Here is an 18,886-nt window from a genome sequence, read left to right on the forward strand (position 1 = left end):
AATAAACAAGACATTTCTGTAAAAAATACTTCCTAGCTAAGCAAATACAGTCTAAATTTCTGAAGGAGAATGCTCGTCACGTGGATTCCACAGAGAAAACTCATGAAAATTCAAGACTGGAAAGATGAGTATAGATGACTGTAAGACTGAAACACTACAGAAGGCAACACAATCAGGGAAGCAACATCACCCATTTTACTAAGGCATGTCACGAATCATATATGATGGAGATGCTAAACTGTGTTAGCATGAACAGAGATTCAATATTTTACCATTAGATTAACAAGGATTATACCAATAAAATGCCTGGTTCTGAGCACTGGCAGTCTTCAAGGCTTAACTCTCTTCTCTACCTGCCTGGAAACAGGATGGTCCGAGGTAATGTTTTCACAAGTAAGCAATTTTTCCACCTTTACAAATAAAGGCTCATTTAAGATACTTCTGCAATTCTAATGCTCTGTGTGACTGCCCATATAGTTCATATCATAACAAAACCCCTTCAACAAAAAATAAGGTGGGGTGGAAGGAGAGTGAGGCTGAGGAAATTTTGTCTCTGCCATTACAGCACGCTCCTGGGATGTAGGCACAGACTGAGGGCTCCCATGTCCCACGCTGAGGAGGGGCAGGTTCCCCCCCGCCTTCCTCCACATCTGAGTGGTAACATGACTGGAATACTGGGACAGAGAGGGACAACTGCTCTTCACAGATTTAAGAGGCTGGTTGGCTCCCCGAAAGCTATTTAGCCCCAATTACTTGGCTCATTAGAAGCACAAGAGTGTCAATTTCTAATTTAAATCCATGTCACTCCTTTCAGTCATGTTAAATTATCATAAGATAAAAATTGCAAGAACTAACAATGCTCCAACCTCAAGAAAGAAGCCAATCATCAGGAGGAGTTAGGAAACAGCTCCTTGATTTTGACACAGGTTGATCAAGCAGACAAATAAAAAATACATTAAAGTTCTGTTCTTTTTTCCTTTTTCTGAAGCTCACGGTAAAGGCCACTATACAGAACGAGACAGCCACACGCTACCAAAAGGTCAGTCTCTGCCTTGGCAATGCCCGTGGCCCCTAAAAAAATTTCCTCCTCTCACTCCTCCAATATGGACAACCAAAAACCTGTTTGAACTGGGTGTCCTAACATGACACTGAAGGAATGACGAGCTACTGTAACTAATGACACGCAGTCCACATCTGCACAAGTCTGATTACTAAGCAGCAAACAATGGCTGAAACAATCTTTATGTTCATACCCTTAAAGGACAGAATGCAAGCCCCCAGCTAGAGACATGATAAATGACCACTTTTCTCCTCTTCCTCTACATGAATACCTGTTATAAGTTCAGTTATCCACAAAATTATGCTCAGAGGACTCTGCAACTCAGGGCTGCAGAGCTGCAGAAGTTACTGCAGAGTAATTCCCACTTTTGTAGAACTGTTCTGCAGGATATGAGCTTCCACTAAAAAAATATGATCCTAGTCTTGACAGGATACACACATCTTCAAAAAGCACGAACTGCACCTACACTGAGGCACCACCTGATAACCTAACCAGTAGCCTGGACTTTGGAAGAAATTTGTTTCATCTCAGCTCTATTCTTGGGCTCTATAACTTCAGAACTGAATTTTTGGCACTCAAAAAAAAAAAACTTTCCAAGAATTGACTCTTTGCTACAAATTAAACAGCCACCCTTTGTTTAGTTTACCTTTCCTGCTGCCTCTTGGTCTGAAAATGTCACCATATTAAAGGAATGCACTGGACTGGAATGCATCATATTAAGGAATGCACTGGACTGATCTGCACAGTTTTGAATGGGGCAAAGCAGAAGATGATTGAAGAAAAAAATCTGGAGTACAATTGTCAAATGTGGGGAGATAGAGGTCTATACTGACAAGGTAATTCACCTAAAGAACAGTTCTGTAGTGGAAACCTGGAAAAATTAGCTAACAGAATTCAGTTGCAAAATCCATCCTTCCAGACACTCACGAGAAGATTCTGCGCAATGTTGCCAAGACAACACAATGGAAACTGAAGACTGGGGACCACGTCATGCTGCTTGGAGACCACATTAATAATCTCTTCCCCATACATGATTGTGGTAGGAATTACTTCATAGAAATATATTACAGTGAGTGCACTTAACTATGATTCGCATTTTTTACATTTAATTCAATGATACAGTTTTGTTTGCATAGTCCTAATAAAAGACCTGTATAACCATTACTCCTATGTGGAATTACATAATAATAGTATGTTCTAATAAAAAAAATATTAACAACATAGCATTTGCATGTTTTGGAGGTAGGACACAGAGAAGGAACAAGAACAATTTTAAAAGTGATAGAGTATATTAATTAATTGTGCTACAGAACTTGGGGAATTCCTACCAGTCAATTTTATCACATTATGTCTCAGAGCATCCAAGATCTCATTACAACATGCGCATACTATAACCTTCTTTTTCAGCAGTGATAATGTAGGAAGCACTATGTGATTTTTGTCCTAATGCCTGCTGCAGACAGCCATTCCTTACTGAATAAGGCAGCTTATTTCCATGAAAACAGAAAACATGCACAATCTTCTCATAGTTCTGCCTGCTAGCGAGCTGACACTCAGAACATAGAAGGTATCTCCAATTTGAGTCTCCTACACTTGCATGCTCTGTAACTGATTCCCATAGCACACGACCAAAAAAGTTGTATGGAAACATGTCTCTTGACTGAGATTTTATGCATGTCAAATTTTATCACTGAATTTTCCGTTTCAGTTCTGTTTCATCTGAATTTTCCCATACATCCTCAAAGACAGAGTCTCAAAGTGTTTTTATTTAAAAATATCGAGAAAAAAACCTCTTTACAACCTATACTTGTGAAGAAATGGAAATTTGACTTCTTAACATTTTTTTAAAATGTCAAAAACGATGTGGTAGAGTTTCGGTTTATTTCTTTTTACCACAAAATACTGAATAGCTAACATGAAAGCGGTTGAGAATGTTTTAACAAGCTTTCAGAGCCTTCGTGCTTCCACAGTTCATCACAACCTCATGGCTGTTACCCCTTTTTTTCTTCTAGAATTCAAAGCTGGCTCCAAAACCAACGTAACCCAAACTCACATTTATTTGTGTATTGAGGCCTCTCCCAAGGATGTGACACAGCAGATACAATCCACTGTTTAGGCTACTTCAAATAGATTTGGCAAGGTGCCCTGTAACATACTTACCTGTAATACTGAAACAGAGCTACTGTATCATTTCCTTAAAAGATAACTACACACAGAGACAGAACAAGGTCTAAAATGTACATTCCTGTTCCCTTTCAGAGAAAATATCACAAAATATATGTAAATATGACAAGAAAATTTATCTCTGAGCAAGAAAAATCTCTGTTTTCTAAAACTCAGTTTGCAATGGCTTCCTGGATAGCTTGCGGCAAGATACTTGTCTTTCTCTATTTAATGTCTGCAAGACTGCAATAACTTTACTCACTTCGTAGGTGTGTTAAAAGAATTAATTTGCTTGTGTTTGCACAATTACTTTGAAAATGAAAATTGCTATTAAAATGCTAAGTGTCATTTTGTATAAATAAGCAAAAACTGAACACCTGCACAAATCCAAAACAAGACTATCCTCTCTCCATGTATGGATGAGTAAAGGATCTGAAAGTCCCGTTCTTTCATCCATTGCCATGTCTCCAAAGAAAACAGCAAGTGCTTATCAGCTCTTGCTGCCTCAAATCCTACTTGCTGCTCATTGATCCTGTGGCATACATTTCACAGCTTGTAAGATGTGCTTATTGTACTTGTAACACAAATTTTAACATTTAAAATAAGTGTTATTGATGAAGGCGTATTGACACAAATCAAAGTTTTAATCAATCATACTTTCCAGGTGTAGCTGCTTTGAAGTCCCCTAATGAAAGCTTTCTTCTGTTTCAATGTACTGTTTCAACTCACAGTGATTTCATATACTCCATAAATCTTCCAAAGACAAAATGAAAGAAAACTCTATCTACATTTCTTCGTCCATACTCATTTATTTCTAGTTTCAATATATGGCAAAGGGGCCAAGAACTTTGAAGATATCTTACTGAACCTGAAGCAGCAAGTGGTTTGCACTTCCTTTTTATTTTATAATACTTTTGTTTGTCAGTCTTTTGTTTCCCTTCACTCATACTCATTTCTGTCTCCAAATAATGACTCAGTCTCTTCTCATCTCTACAAAGCTGATCTTTTCCCTCCTTTTCTCAGTCATAAACAAGGGAATAGAAATTACCCAATCATACAAGAAACATGGAAATAGAAATTAGCCCATCATACAGGAAACACTAATTACCCAGATACTGGATTGCCCTCCTCCTCCATCTTGTACTTTAGTCTTAGTTGAAAGAGCCAACAACTAAGACATAACTGCATAAGTAAGACCTACAGTTTTCAGGTAAAATTAAGATGCCAACATTTCTCACAGTTTTACAATGCTCTTGTTTTGGAAGAATGCAGACAAATATCAAATTGGGGAATAAGTAACAATTTGCCAGATTATCAAAGGTCAAAAGCATTTTCGTATCTAGAAGTAAGTCAGAAGCTTTCAATCTTGGGCATAACAAAACACCAATTTATAACTTCAGCTGCAATTTAATTACAAAAAAGGTAATTCATAAAATTCAATAGTTTGGGGTTTTGAATTGAATTTCATTATAAAAAAATTCCATTTTAAAAACTTATTAGCTCTACATAAAAGAGCTAATTGTCTCAACCTCTTCCTGCTAGAAGTGATTACGGCTTTTATTCTGTGCTTTTAGTTGTTATTTTTTATTTTAGAGATGGTTAGGAAAATTGTTATTCTGAATTTCTGGGTCCTCTGTTCTGTATCAGTCACTAACCTTCCCTATTTCTAATATGAAGTGAAACAGCCAGTTATCTACTCTCTAAAATATTTCACATTCAGCACGTACAGCTTTAACCTAGCATACTGAAATCCAGTACTATTGGATTGAAAATGCTTTTCCAGCACAGAAATCCACTTTCAACGTTATTTTACGAAGTGATAGACACAGCTAAACGTGACATAACTGCTTGTTTTTTCACAGTTAATGGGATACGTTTCATATTCTGCTAAAAGAGAGGTGACTGAACAGCAGAAGGGAAGGCTGCCTTTGTCCACAACCCTGGTTGCTGTGCTCTGGGACAAGCGAAGCCTTTCAGAGGGAGGAGGACCCACTTCTTCCCCCTGAGCAGTTGAGCATGTTAATCTCAAGGGAAGTCCAGGAACACAGGACAGTGTGGGGAGAAGCATTTCTGTTTCATCTCACCTAACAGACCTGACCATTCTCTATTTTAAAAGTTATACAAATCTAGTTCATTAGCTCGTATTCCATTAAGCACTTTTTCCTACGCCTAGGAGGCAAGGAGGGGGTGTTGCACTTTATGTGAGAGGGGCTCAGCCTTGTCAGAGGTCAGGTCAGGAGCCGGTTGAGAACTTCAGAGCTAAGACCAGAAGACCAGCAGGCAGACCAACATTCATGCTCTTGTAGTAAGTATCTGCTGAGGACCTCCCGATGAGGATAAGGCCTGTAGATGAAGCCTTCTTCAAACAAATGGAAGAAGTCTCACATTCACAGGCCTTCGTCCTTATGGGGGACTTTAACCACCCTGGTATCTTCTTGAAGGACAACACAGCAGGGCACAAGCAATCCAGATTTATGGAGTGCATTGATGACAACTTCCTGACAAAGGTGATCAAGGACCCAATAAGGAAAGGTGCTCTGCTGGACCTCATGCATACAAACAAGGAAGAAATGGTCAGAAGCAGCCTTGGCTGCAGTGACCATGAAATGGTGGAGTGAAGGATTCTGAAAAGAGGGAGCAAGGCAAAAGCAAGACCACAGCCTTGGATTTCAGGGCTGACTCTAATCTCTTCAGAGATCTGCTTAGAAGTATCCCACAGGATACAGAGAGAAAAGGGTTCCAGGAGAGCTGGTTGATATTCAAGGATCACTTCCTCCAAGCTGAAGAGAAGTCCATCCTGACAAATAGGAAATCAAAGGCAGGAGGCCTGACTGGATGAGCAAGGAGCTCCTCACTGAACTCAGACATAGAAAGGAAGTGTACAAGAGATGGAGTAGGGGCAGATGGCCCAGAAGGAGTACAAAGATGCTGTCCAATTCTGCAGGGATGGGATTAGGAAAGCCAAGGCTCACCTGAAGTAGAATCTGGCAAAGGCCATGAAGGGCAACAAGAAAAGATTCTACAAGTACATAAACAGCAAAAGGAGGAGTAGGGAAAACATGAGCCTGCTGCTGAACAGGACAGGGGATCTGGTGGCAAAGGTCACAGAAAAGGCTGAGGTACTGAATGCCTTCTTCACCTCAGTCTTTACTGGTAAGACTGACTTTCAGGATTCCCAGACCCCTGAGACCAGAAGTCTGGAGCAAGGAAGACTTACCCTTGGTTGAAGAGGACCGGGTTAGGTAGCACTTAAATAAACTGAACATACATTAAGTCCATGGGGCCTCATGAATGGCACCCGGGAGTGCTGAGGGAGCTGACTGATGTCATTGCAATGCTGCTCTCAATTACCTTACCAGATCATGGTGACTGGGAGAAGTTCCTGAAGACTGGAAGAGAACAAATGTCAGTCCTCTCTTCGAGAAAGGCAAGAAGGAAGATCCAGGGAACTACAGGCTGGTCACCCTCACCTTAGCCCCTGGGAAGGTGATGAAGCAACTAATGCTGGAAAGCATTTCCAAACACACAAAGGACAAGAAGGTGATCAGGAGTAGCCAGCATGGATTTATAAAGGGGAAATCATGCTTAATCAACATGATTGCCTTCTACAATGAGATGACTAGCTTTGTGGATGAGGGGAGAGCAGTGCATGTTGTTTACCTCTACCTTAGTAAGGTTTTTGACACTGCCTCCTGCAGCACTCTCACAGATAAGCTGACAAAGTATGGGTTAGATAAACAGACAGCGAGGTAGACTGAGAACTGTCTGAACAGCCAGGCCCTGAGGGGTGTGACCAGTGGCACAAAGTCCCATTGGAGGCAAATCACTAGTGGTGTACCCCAGGGGTTGATAGTGAGGCCAATACTGTTCAATTTCTTAATTAATTACCTGGACAATGGGAAACATTGTGCCCTCAGCAAGTTTGCAGATGATGTAAAACTAGGAGGAGCAGCTGATATATCAGACAGGTGTGCTGCCATTCAGAGGCACCTCGATAGGCTGGAGAAATAGGTCAACAGGAACCTCATGAAGTTCAACAAAGGGAATCACAAAGTGTGGGGAGGAATAACCCCAGGCACCACTGCACACTGGGGACCAGCCAGCTGGAAAGAGGAGAATCTGCAGAGAACGAACTCAGGATCCTGGTGGACAGCAAGATGACTACGAGGCAGCAATGCATCCTTGCAGCAAAGAAGGCCAATAGCATCCCAGGCTGTAAAAGGAAGAATGTTGTCAGCAGGCTGAGGGAGACGATCCTTCCTCTACCCAGCACTGGTGGGGTCACACGTCAAGGGGCCAGTTCTGGGTTCCCCAGTACAAGAGATGTAGCTACTGGAAAGAATCCAGTGAAAAGCCAGGAAAAGGGACATCTTTCATATGGGGAGAGGCTCAGAGCGCTAGGACTGTTCAGTCTGGAGAAGGCTCAGGGGAGATGTCATCAATGTGTATAAATACGGGATGGGAGGGAATAAACAGGCTGCCAGACTTCTCAGTTGTGCCCACTGACAAGACAAGAGGCAATAGGCACAAACTAAAACACAAGATATTCCAGCTGAGCACAAGAAAAAACATTTTTACTGTGAGGACGGTCAAACACTGGCACAGGCTGCCCAGAGAGGTTGGGGAATCCCCATCCATAGAGGTATTCAGAACTAGACAGGATCCTGGGCAGCTCTCTCTCTGACCCTGCTTGAGCAGGGGGCTTGAACTAGATGACATCAGGAGGTCCATCAACCTCAACGATTCTGTGATTCTTCCTTCCTTCTTAGCCCTTGAAATTCAGTTCTCTGATAGGAACTCCGACTTAGTAAATTTTTCCTTCAGACTGAATGCCTTGCTTACATTCAACAGCACACATTTCCACAGAAATCACTTGGACATAAAAATGGATCTTTAATCAAATTATTAAATGCTCTCAAACACTGTATTTGAAATGGTCTTAGCTCATTAAGTCCTGCTACAGTTTAATTTAAGAGCATGCCATGAATATAAAAATGAAGAAACATAGTGTATCCTGAGCTGGGCTTGTGGTCGTCTTTGAAAAATCTCTCATACACAGTCTTACCTCCACACACTATGAGTACAATTACATCCACATGCTTAAGATCTCTCATTGATATCTGAGATATATCTGAATGAATGCAGTAACATTAAACTTTTGCACTAAATATAAGTCAAAGCTATAGGCAATTATATATATATATATCTGTGCACAGACAGATAAAAACACACGCAAAATTACACACAGTAATATTGCTTACTGCCAGTTCAGTAAACAAAGACATTATTTGATCTTTTAACCTTTTGCAGTTAATTGCTCATTCTGCATCAGAGGCCTGTTCTTGCCTACAGACATTAGGATCATAGAGAAGTGAGCAAAATATAGGTCTCATCCCTCGTATTTATCAATTAATTAGCAGATTAAATCAAGATTAAATAAAAAATGATACTACCACCTTCCAGAACTTTCTCAGTATTTATCTAAGATGGGGGGGGGGGGGGGGTGTTAATAAAAATTATGCATTTTAAACCTCCTCAACTGATTTCATTATGTAACATATTATAGATGAACTAAAGAGTTTTCCACTTTTTATTCTAATCTTATATATCTGCTATCTGACCCATCATGGGGGGATCAAAACATTTTTCAACATAGAGAGAGAGACCAGAGAAAATCTTCATCTCAAAACAATGATGCACAGAAAATAGAAGAGGTATTCTTGGAAGGAAGCGAAGGACGGCAGGGAGGAGAGAGTTTTTGTAATACAATTCCTTAGCTTAAACAGCAATAATATCTGTAAGAAGCAAAATCCAAATTTGATCTTGTAATAGTGAAACGTGAAAATATCTTAATCCGTAGTTATAAGGAGATACATTTGATCAAGGCTTATTCCAGAATTCAACTGGGATTTTTGCAAAGTTACACATAGATTGGTACTCCAATTCCTTCATTGCAGTCTAAATATCTAATCCTCCTCCAGTGAAATAAATGGGAAACATTCCAAAATAATCAGTAGAAGTTGGATGAGATCCATACAGAACAATATTAAAGACCAAGGAGTCTACTCTGTGCTGCAGATTGTTTATTTTTAATTACATAAAATGTATGTGCAAAAAACTTAAACCTGAAAGCTTCCCTAAATACCAAATCTTCTGTCACAAAATAGTCACGCATGCAAACAATATAAAAATATACCTAGAAAAGACACCTAGAAAAAACACTGATGCAAACTTTTTTTTTTTTACTATATACAGGCATCAGAAAATACCTTTTTAATATATATATAGCTTTTAAAAATGCTGTGTTTTAAATATATCCTGAAGTCACTTTTCAGACCGCTTCCAAACAACATTCTTCCTGTTTGAATTTTTATTTTCACGCTTGGTCCTGCCTATTTAAATGTTCATGGAAAGAGAAACCAGTTCTACCTGCAGACTCGGGAAACAAGTCTGAAAATATCTCCTCCCCTTATTTTACAACACTCACCAGTTTGCCACCAGTGGTCCAAGACAGGTACCTTGAAGACCTTTTTTGACCATTGTAGCGTGTCCACATCACAGTGCTCACCAGCTACAAATAACGTTCTGAACCTTCAAATAAAAATAAAAAAAGTATATCTATCTTGATCTGGATGGGGAAAGGAAAACAAGATAACAAATTCAGTAAATAGCTCTGGTCAGTGTCCCAGATAAAGAGAAAAGGGAAGGGAGGACTCTTACCCTTTGTATGCTCCTTCCTACTAAGTAACAATTAGAATCTTAGCAATATTCATTTATGCTACTTAATACATCATGTAAAAGAAACTTTATTTTCTGAATGCAAAGACCTTGGGAGACCAGAGGCAAGCAACTGTCAATGGAAGTAAAAAAATCATTAAATGCTCTGTACACAGGAACTAGGGAGATACTGTTAAGCAAAACATAAGAATGAACTACCAAAAAAGAGTCAGAAACAGATATCAGAAAAATTAGTAAAGAAATAAACAAAACTAAAAGGAAATACCTGTAGCATAACTCTTAGTTTTAAGTTGTTAATAATGTTCCATTTAAACAGATTTTAGTATTTTTGAACTGCTGAGTCATCTTTTTATAGACATTTGGAGATTAGTTTTGGGGGAAACAATGGGACATAAAGCCATTTTCCTGTGGAGAGGCAGGCTATATATACATAAACAAACAAACAAAAAAAAGTAATCCTACTAGATAATGCCAATCAGAACAACATTCAGCAGCCTTGGGTCCCTGATCGTAGTACTAGACTTCAGCTCATTTGACTGGACACTCCACAGCCAACTTTGGCAGAGAAGAGATGCAACGCCTGGCAGTCCTGACAGACGTGATCTGCATGTTTGTACCATTAAATTAGGCAGTGCTATATAACTGGGTATTAAACCCACACACAGACTTTAACTTCGGAATCTTTTATCGGATGTTTAGTCACACTTTATCATCCTTCATTAAGCATTACAAATTCACTTCACACCCTGTTTAGAATGATAAGCTCCTCTATGTCAATGGTAGCTTTCTTAAATATGACTATCAGCACTCAGAAGCTAGACATTACCGTACATTACTGCGTGCTGCTAAGGTTTTGATCTTTCTAACACTTGCACAGTAACTTCATTCATGTCATAGCCGATTTTTTGCACTTATTTCCTAACAAGCAATTTAAAGCCCTGTTAAATTGCATACGGTGTGGCCTCACCCTGAGTACTGTGTGCAGTTCTGGGTCCCACAGTTTAAGAAGGATGTTCACGTCCTTGAATGCGTCCAGAGGAGGGCAAGAAAGCTGGTGGCAGGGCTGGACGGCATGTCCTGTGAGGAGCGGCTGAGGACGTTGGGTTTGTCTAGTTTGGAGAGAAGGAGGCTGAGGGGCGACCTCCTTGCTCTCTGCAGCTTCCCGAGGAGGGGACATGGGGAGGGAGGTGCTGAGCTCTTCTCCCTGGGGTCCAGGGATGGGACACATGGGAATGGTTCAAACCTGCGCCAGACGAGGTTTAGGCTCGACACTAGGAAGCATTTCTTTACTGAGAGGGTGGTCAAACCCTGGAACAGGCTTCCTAGAGAGGTGGTCGGTGCCCCAAGCCTGTCAGTGTTTAAGAGGCATTTGGACAGTGCCCTTAATAACATGTTTTAACTGTTGGTCAGCCCTGAATTGGTCAGGCAGCTGGACTGGATGATCGTTGTAAGTCCCTTCCAACCGAAATATTCTATTCTACAGTCATGTATACTCATGACACTGACAAGACATTGTCACCTAATAAGAAGATACTAAGGAAAGAATCATTTACCATCTTGCCCCAACACCTCCAACAACGAAATAAGCAATCCTTTTCAGGTAGAAACACAGAACTTTTAATTAAAGGTTCATGATGTACAGATGAAAATGAACGGCCAGCTAAACTCGGATGAACTGCTGATTTATATTCAATACTTTGTCATCAGTACATGCCTAGTTTTATAGTCTGTGTTGTGACAGCATGATTTCTACTGAGAGCAATGCATAGTATTTATCTTACTTGGTTCTTATTATCCAAAAAATATGGCTATGCTGAACTAGTTCTCTAGGCTTCTATAGTCCACAAAGAACAAGAGGCAACTTTAGAGTAATTTACCTTTAAGAGACTCAAAAGGGTAAGGTTTATTTTTTACACGACAAAAACAAAATGAAAACCAAAATGAAACAAAATCCCAGGCCCTAGAGCAATACTAACACATGACTAAGCCACAATATAGAGACTTTGTTAAGCTACTGTTTAAAAAAAATAGCAATACACAGAGCTATTAAGTTATTGCATTATAACTTGAAGGGATGTTCCTGCATCTCTGAAAAAGGAAATCAGGAATGTCTGAAAATTTTGGACATTCTTATTCTGCTGCACACTTAAACATGTTCCTATTTAAGCAAGATTTTGGAACAGAAATCAGCTATTGGGAAAGAAAATCTAAACCATAGGGAAAATTAAGCTGTAACATTTCTGGTTTCATTTTACAGAAAAATCACAACGGAAAACTGCATCTCCTTCCCTGGAAGGCTGGTGCAGCAATCTGAAACACTTCAGCCACGTCACTGCCTGTTTGTAACCACCAAGTAGGTGCAATCCTGTCATGAGGTATAATGTGAATTCTGAATGCAGAGATGCCACACACATGCCCTATTACTACAGACCAAAGAACTTGCTTCCCTTCTGTAGTATCTGCACAGGGTGAGCTCATGCCTTCCCTCTCTCGAATCCTCCCTACTCAGCATATGACCAAGATAGACAGCACTTTCATTTTACCCAGAGATGCAATTTAAAACCTCAAAGAGTAGAGGGAAGAGAGGAAAGATAAGAGGCAAACACAGATTCAGTCTCCACATCAGAAGAACTCTGTTTACTAGCAAATAACCTCTTTCTTTCTTTGAGTCAAAGTGTACAGGTGTACTCACACTACAAGTGACTAAACATTTCACAAACAGCCTGCCATGCCAAGAGAAACTGCAGACACACTCTACCAAGTACTGCATCAATCCTCGAGGCTTCCAAGATGACAGAATGCCAAAGATATGAATGGAGCTTCATGTGGCCCAATGTCAGACCCTGGGATTAAAAATGCTTCTCCAAAATGTTCCCTTGTTAGGATTGCAGCACGCTCTACCACAGCCAGACCGATATCAGTGACATTTTGTTTCGCTTCAAGTCTTCACACAGTCCATTATGAATGAAGACAACTGCTGAACAAAGGACTTGATCCTTGTCCTTCAGCAATGGACACAAACTGCATTGATTTTGTAAAACCTGTAGACTTGTGGCCACAAAAAGAATTCTTAGATATGGTGGGCATGAAACAAATTTCACTTCAGAGGCATTTAGAAATTTAGAAAGAGAACTATGAGATTCATCTTTCCATGTAGATAAATCCAGAAAGCAATCTAGGAAATTATGAGAAAAAAACAGAGCAAGTAACTCAAGGGTGTCAGAAATGAGAAACGCACAGATCAGCATGTCTGACCATAGAACTGGGAATACCTCTAAGAGGGAACCTAGAGATTGACCTCTCATCTAGAGACCACAGACATCCCATAACAAGGCCGCTCAAACCAAAAAGCATACTTTGAATATTCACACTCCATTCCTCTCCAGAGGACAGGCACATCCCATTAGCATAAAAGGCAGCCTCTCACAGTGTAAGGACTAGTGACCTACTTGCCATGTAGATGCAAGGCAGGAGAAGGTACAGAGTAAAGCTACATCTGGACACAACATAAGTAAAACATGGGATGAAACTTCATGAAGTGCAATAAGCCACGTGCCCTAAAATTGAACAGTTTTTTTCACAGTGATGCTTGGCCTAGACATAAAAAAATTTATGAGTTTATTGTCTTTTAGATCCACTTACAGATCCATAGAATACAGGAAAAGAAAATTCCACAAGCAAAAGATATTGGGAACTCTAATCACCAAGTTAGGGACCCCTGCACCAGCTAAATATAACAAACTGACAATGGTCTCATCTGTGAACTAAGTAGAAGTAACAATCATAGAGGTAGTCATCATCATAACTTTGATATATGAAAATCAACTTACTGCATATCTAGTTACAAAGTTACAAAAGTCAGAAGATCTTGAACAATGTTACCATGTCGAATTTGAACATGCAGCTGAAAGAATTCAATTTCCTTAATTTCAGAACAGCATTTCGGCCAGCCCTCCTTTCTCACACCCCAAGATGGCTTGGAGTGGCTTCTTTCTTGGAATAGAAGGCAGGGGGTCAAATGTATAAGCAGCTTTCACATCAAATAAGCATAGTTTTCTGTACTCATACATATACAACATCATTTTGGTAAACTGCTTTCTGAGCACATCTCCCACATTAGAAGATAATGATTGTAATGAGTGTGACCCCAATCAATACCTTGCACCTGAATGCTTTTTATTGTAAAGCTCAAGCCATTGCTGATAATTACAGTTAATAGCTAACTGGAAGTTATAACACAGATAAAAGTTTATGATAGAAGAGAACAAAATACTGTATAAGTAAAAACCACAAACATGTACTTCATGAAAAGTTTTGTGAGACTCATGGTCACATGCAGGGCACTCCTGTTAAGCACTGCTCAATGTACATTATATGGAATGTTCTGTAATTAGGCATGTTAAAGACAACATTTCAGCTATGATGTAAAAATTCAATTTATGAATTCATTAACTTTATAAACTGCTGAAAAATTCTGTGAAGTGTCCTTGTTTTAAAAATAGGGCTATTAAAACACCAAGAACTTAAAAGACTTGACAAGTTAACTAAAAAAGTTAAGACATCATGTTACCCCCTGAGCCAAAAGCAGAATTCCTCTCTTCTGAATCACCAGCTTTAATAATCAGATTTAATAATCTGCAGGCTCAAGAGCAACCTTATGTTGTGAGAAGGAGAGGGATTAGCTCTTTGGCAAATTTACAGCACAGAAGAATCAAAAAGACTATCAGAGCAAAGTGCCGCAAGCCTAACAAAGCATAAGAACTATGGAATTATTTTCTCCTATCAAACAGTATAGCAAGAGAGAGGTGGCAATGGTTATAAAATGTCCCACTCTTAAGTGGACTGTCAAAAAATTGTTCACACTTCAAAGTATGTCAGTGCACCTGTTATTGCAATCATCTATCACTGCAATGCAGTTAATCGGGAAGAAAGATCTTAAAACCTCTCTGTTAAATAAATATGTCCTAAGCTGTTTTTCTGAAAAACTACATTTCGAACACAGAATTCGGTGCAATCAAGCTTTTAGGCCCTATTCAAGAGTCCAGCAGAGTGGACTTGAAGTATCACCCAATATAGGGGACAGATCAAGGTCCCTAATGGCCCTGATGCAATCTAAATTGTTCAATACAGGATGTACATTTTGGTGTCACTCCAAGCACAAAAGAAACCACATCTCCAAACTATTTCCCAAAAGCAGAAGTGTTCACATGGGTAATAACCTGAGCTGCACTTTTCCACATTAAAAGATCATGGAAGTGTTTTTAATTCTGGAATGCATATGCCAGTTTTTTTCTGGCAAAGAAAAACTCTATCTGTATCATGTTAAATAAGCTTTTTTTCCTGAAAAGACAGCGAGGAAGGTTCATTTGCACTTCTTAACATAAACTGGAAATAAAAGCTCTTACTAATTCTTAATGCACCTGGAGACTGCAGACACCTAAACATGTAAAATAAGGAAGTAATATTTTCAGGTCTTCTGATTTTTCTCCATTGATGTGTTTGTTTTCCTCCCTGAATAGATTTTATCTTGGTCATGAGGGTCCGAACACTGGAGGTTTGGGTGACAGAGTTAGAGAGACACAGAACACAGTTACAGCTCAGCTCCTTCTCGCGGTGCAGGTGAAGGGGTGCTCCACAAAGGCTCTTCATAAACACAGCTCAGGACTCACAGGAACGGCCATACATGATCTACCGCAGCCCAGACTAGGGGGTAGCAGGCAGAACTGCATAATGTACTTCAGTCGTCCTAAATTCTGGGTCTTAATCACATATCCTCTAGCAGCATATGTGAGACATCAATTATATGAGAAAGTATTTTGTTCTAGCAGTTTTGAATTTGACACTTTAATTTCAAATCCTCTTGTGCCTGTGTTATGAGACAGAAAATGGGAGTTTCTAATCTACTTTATATTCATTATTTCTGCACAGTTTTTATGCAGTCTCATATTTCTTTCTAAAGCAAGTGCATTAATATCTGGTATCAGATGAACAAGCTAGAATCTCTAGGTTCTCTCAATATAAAATGGCAGAACATTCATAATTGACCAAAAGTGAAGAAAGCCAAGTAGGCTATAGAGTACAAACTGCAAATTACTACTTGTATGTTAATCTAACCTGCTGAGTTGTTGCCCCATTTCATGTAAAACTATCAGTTGTCAATCATTTGGAAATCAGACCTAACCAGTTCATAACAATTAAGTCAATTAAAGGATGAAGTGTGATTCCAAACATGGGAAGAATTAATGGCTTGCTGTTACGGAGTTACCTCATGAAGACAAGAACAGATTCCAAAAGCTGAACAGAATACCCCCAGGTACATGAGGGTCACAGAATTTGGATGCTACTTGTTTTTCAAACACAACAGCCAGCAATACGATCAGACAGCCTGCTTAGCAGCACTGTGTGTTATCAAAAGCCTAGTCTTTAGATCCTCTAGCAATATGTGGTTGAACAGGGCTTTTATCCTACAGTATTATAAATTAAATATCTCTTTTACTGTTACCCATGAGCCATGTTTAAGACATAGGTGACATTTTGTGTCAAAGGCAAACATATTTCAAGATTTGACTCCAATAGCCAACAAGGAATTTGAAGCATACACACTAGAACCTTTGGAAACCTCACATATAATTTTGGGTGGAGACCAGTGATGCCACCAACATCAGTTCTTAACAGAAATTTATTTTACTTAAGTCATTTCAAAAGAACCCAAGTCTGCTTATAATTCAGTCTACTCCTGTAAATCAAGTACTCCCTTGTATACTAGAAGCTGGCATTGCCTACCAACTCTGTACCTTATCAGTAATTGTCTTTTTTAACAGGATTTTTTAAAAGTGACATTGACCTTTATCAGTTTTTTAATGGAATTTTTCAGGAATGAAATGTACTGTGGTGGAAATCTCTTTCAGGACTGCATTCTTGGACATGTGTTTTGGAGTCTCTAGAGTAAGTAAGGCTACATCTTAGCCCAGGTAGCAGAAACACATCTCATTTCAATGATTCTGCACCATGTAACAGAAAAGAAAGCACCATAGATCAAGTAAATGAACTAAAAGTAAGACTGATTTCAAACTAAAACTGACAAAATTCATTTGACCTTGGATGGGAAAGTCCATCCAAATACCACCCAAAAGCAAGGATTTTCCTAGAATGGAAATTTTAATCACCTGTTGGACTCGCATTTCTTAACAACTGCACCTACTAGATACTAAATGCTGCACTACAGGGTTTAGTAAAGAGAAGTCACGGACCACAAATGACACGGCCCAAAGCTGAGTGAATTATGAGACAACTAAATCTGCAGACAAATGGAGAAGCTCATGCACTGAACAGGAATGATGAAATACCTCTTTACATCTGGGGCAACTGGTATCAGCAAGGAGATTCTTACCTGGAATTCTCATTTGGCCAGAAAATGCAACAACTTACAGAGCAGGTTAGCAGATTTTTCCATTAAATGAATATGCTAAAGGCAGACTAAGTCAGTTTAGTCATTGCCTAAAAAATGCTGAGGAACAGCAATTAAATTTTCTAGAATCTGAATCACTTTCTTGTGACATCATAGAAGAATAGTGCATTAGGGTCTCAAATGAGCTTGTTTCCTATTTCAAGGAGGGGTAAGGATTGATGATAGCACTCAAAACAGATGGACGAAAGTAATGATGAACTTGTGATGAATACCTCAGGAATAAATCCAGCTTACTTTCCTGGGCAATTAAGAATGTGGAGGTCTCATGAAGCTACATGGCTTTGCATTTTCCCCTTCCCTCTGGGCAAGTGTAATAAAAGATGTTCTTATGACTGAATACTGCCTATACAGTCTGACACAGTCCTTGCTGAATAATTTGCTCAGCATCAAACTACAAGATTAGATGTGGTCCAAACCCACATATTTTTCATTTTTATAATGTTTGCCATAAGATACAGAAACTTGGTCTGTAGAAGTACTAAACGCTCATGGATGCAAGCCAGTGTGAGAGGCATTTTATTAATATAATGCTAGTAACACATTTTAACTATATAAAGCGAAGAACTCTGAAATAGTGGTAGTTCAGTGGCTCAGACTAGGTATTCAAAACTAACAGAAGACTTTGACCTTAATCTCTCTGTGCCTCAGCTTCCCATCTGCAAAATACAGATAATACTACTCTCTCATCTCACAGGGGATTTGTGAGGATGAACTCAGTCATGATTTTGAAGCATGCTGATAGTATAGTGATAAACACCTTAAAAACAGTACAAGATAGCAAATAGCTCAGTCATTGGAGCACATAACCATAAACAGTAACTAAGTTATGGGGAGATAAACAAAACATTGACTAGCTGCTGATTAAATGAACACTAAAGATCCTGTGCACTCAGTAAAATGAGAGGTCATGTGGGAAAACAGTACGGGGTCATGCAATCCAAGACTGTATTACAGGGTATAAGCACACTGGAGTAAAATTAAGGTTGAGCAAGCAATCCTAACCCAGTAAGACCTCTTAACCTTAGAGTCATAATCTTTTCAACAGCTTTCATCTCCTCTAAACTATCAATATAAATTTACAAGCAAATACATGTACACCTAAATTGTCAAGAATACATTTAAATTCTGCTATACAGAGGTGGGCAAAGCCCCAGACACTCTGCTATTCTTAGTTCATCCAGCCTGTTTCTGTAAGAAACTGCTTCCAGTGTATCCTTAGTTCACCTTTTCAGAGAGTACTGCTTTCCCAAGGCTCCCTCAGGGTCCTGCTGACGGATTGCTCTAATTGCAGTTGGTGAAGTAAAGAAGGCAGCTACTTCATGCTCTGCTAGCACGCGGAAATAGGCACCAGCATCTGGCGTTCCCACAGGCTTCCCCTATGGAGAGAATAATTTAAAATGTCACAGGATAAAAATACCTCATAATTCCTTGACAGTTCAAGGCTTGAACACGTAACA

The 18,886-nt window shown here is 39.4% G+C and overlaps 1 protein-coding gene across 5 annotated transcripts in view; it reads right to left on the reverse strand.

Moving 5' to 3' along the window:
• Positions 1 to 18,886, reverse strand: part of ACSS3 (acyl-CoA synthetase short chain family member 3) — a 92,080-nt gene that overhangs the window by 33,319 nt on the left and 39,875 nt on the right. For all 5 annotated transcript variants that reach the window (XM_052774611.1, XM_052774612.1, XM_052774614.1 and 2 more), the window contains 2 exons: positions 18,654 to 18,805; positions 9,711 to 9,814 (listed from right to left, as the gene is read on the reverse strand). In XM_052774611.1, coding sequence (XP_052630571.1) covers positions 9,711 to 9,814; positions 18,654 to 18,805 — 256 coding nt within the window. The remainder of the gene's footprint in view (positions 1 to 9,710; positions 9,815 to 18,653; positions 18,806 to 18,886) is intronic.

Source organism: Harpia harpyja, chromosome 23 (assembly GCF_026419915.1).
Source record: "Harpia harpyja isolate bHarHar1 chromosome 23, bHarHar1 primary haplotype, whole genome shotgun sequence".
Classification (NCBI taxonomy): Eukaryota; Metazoa; Chordata; class Aves; order Accipitriformes; family Accipitridae; genus Harpia; species Harpia harpyja.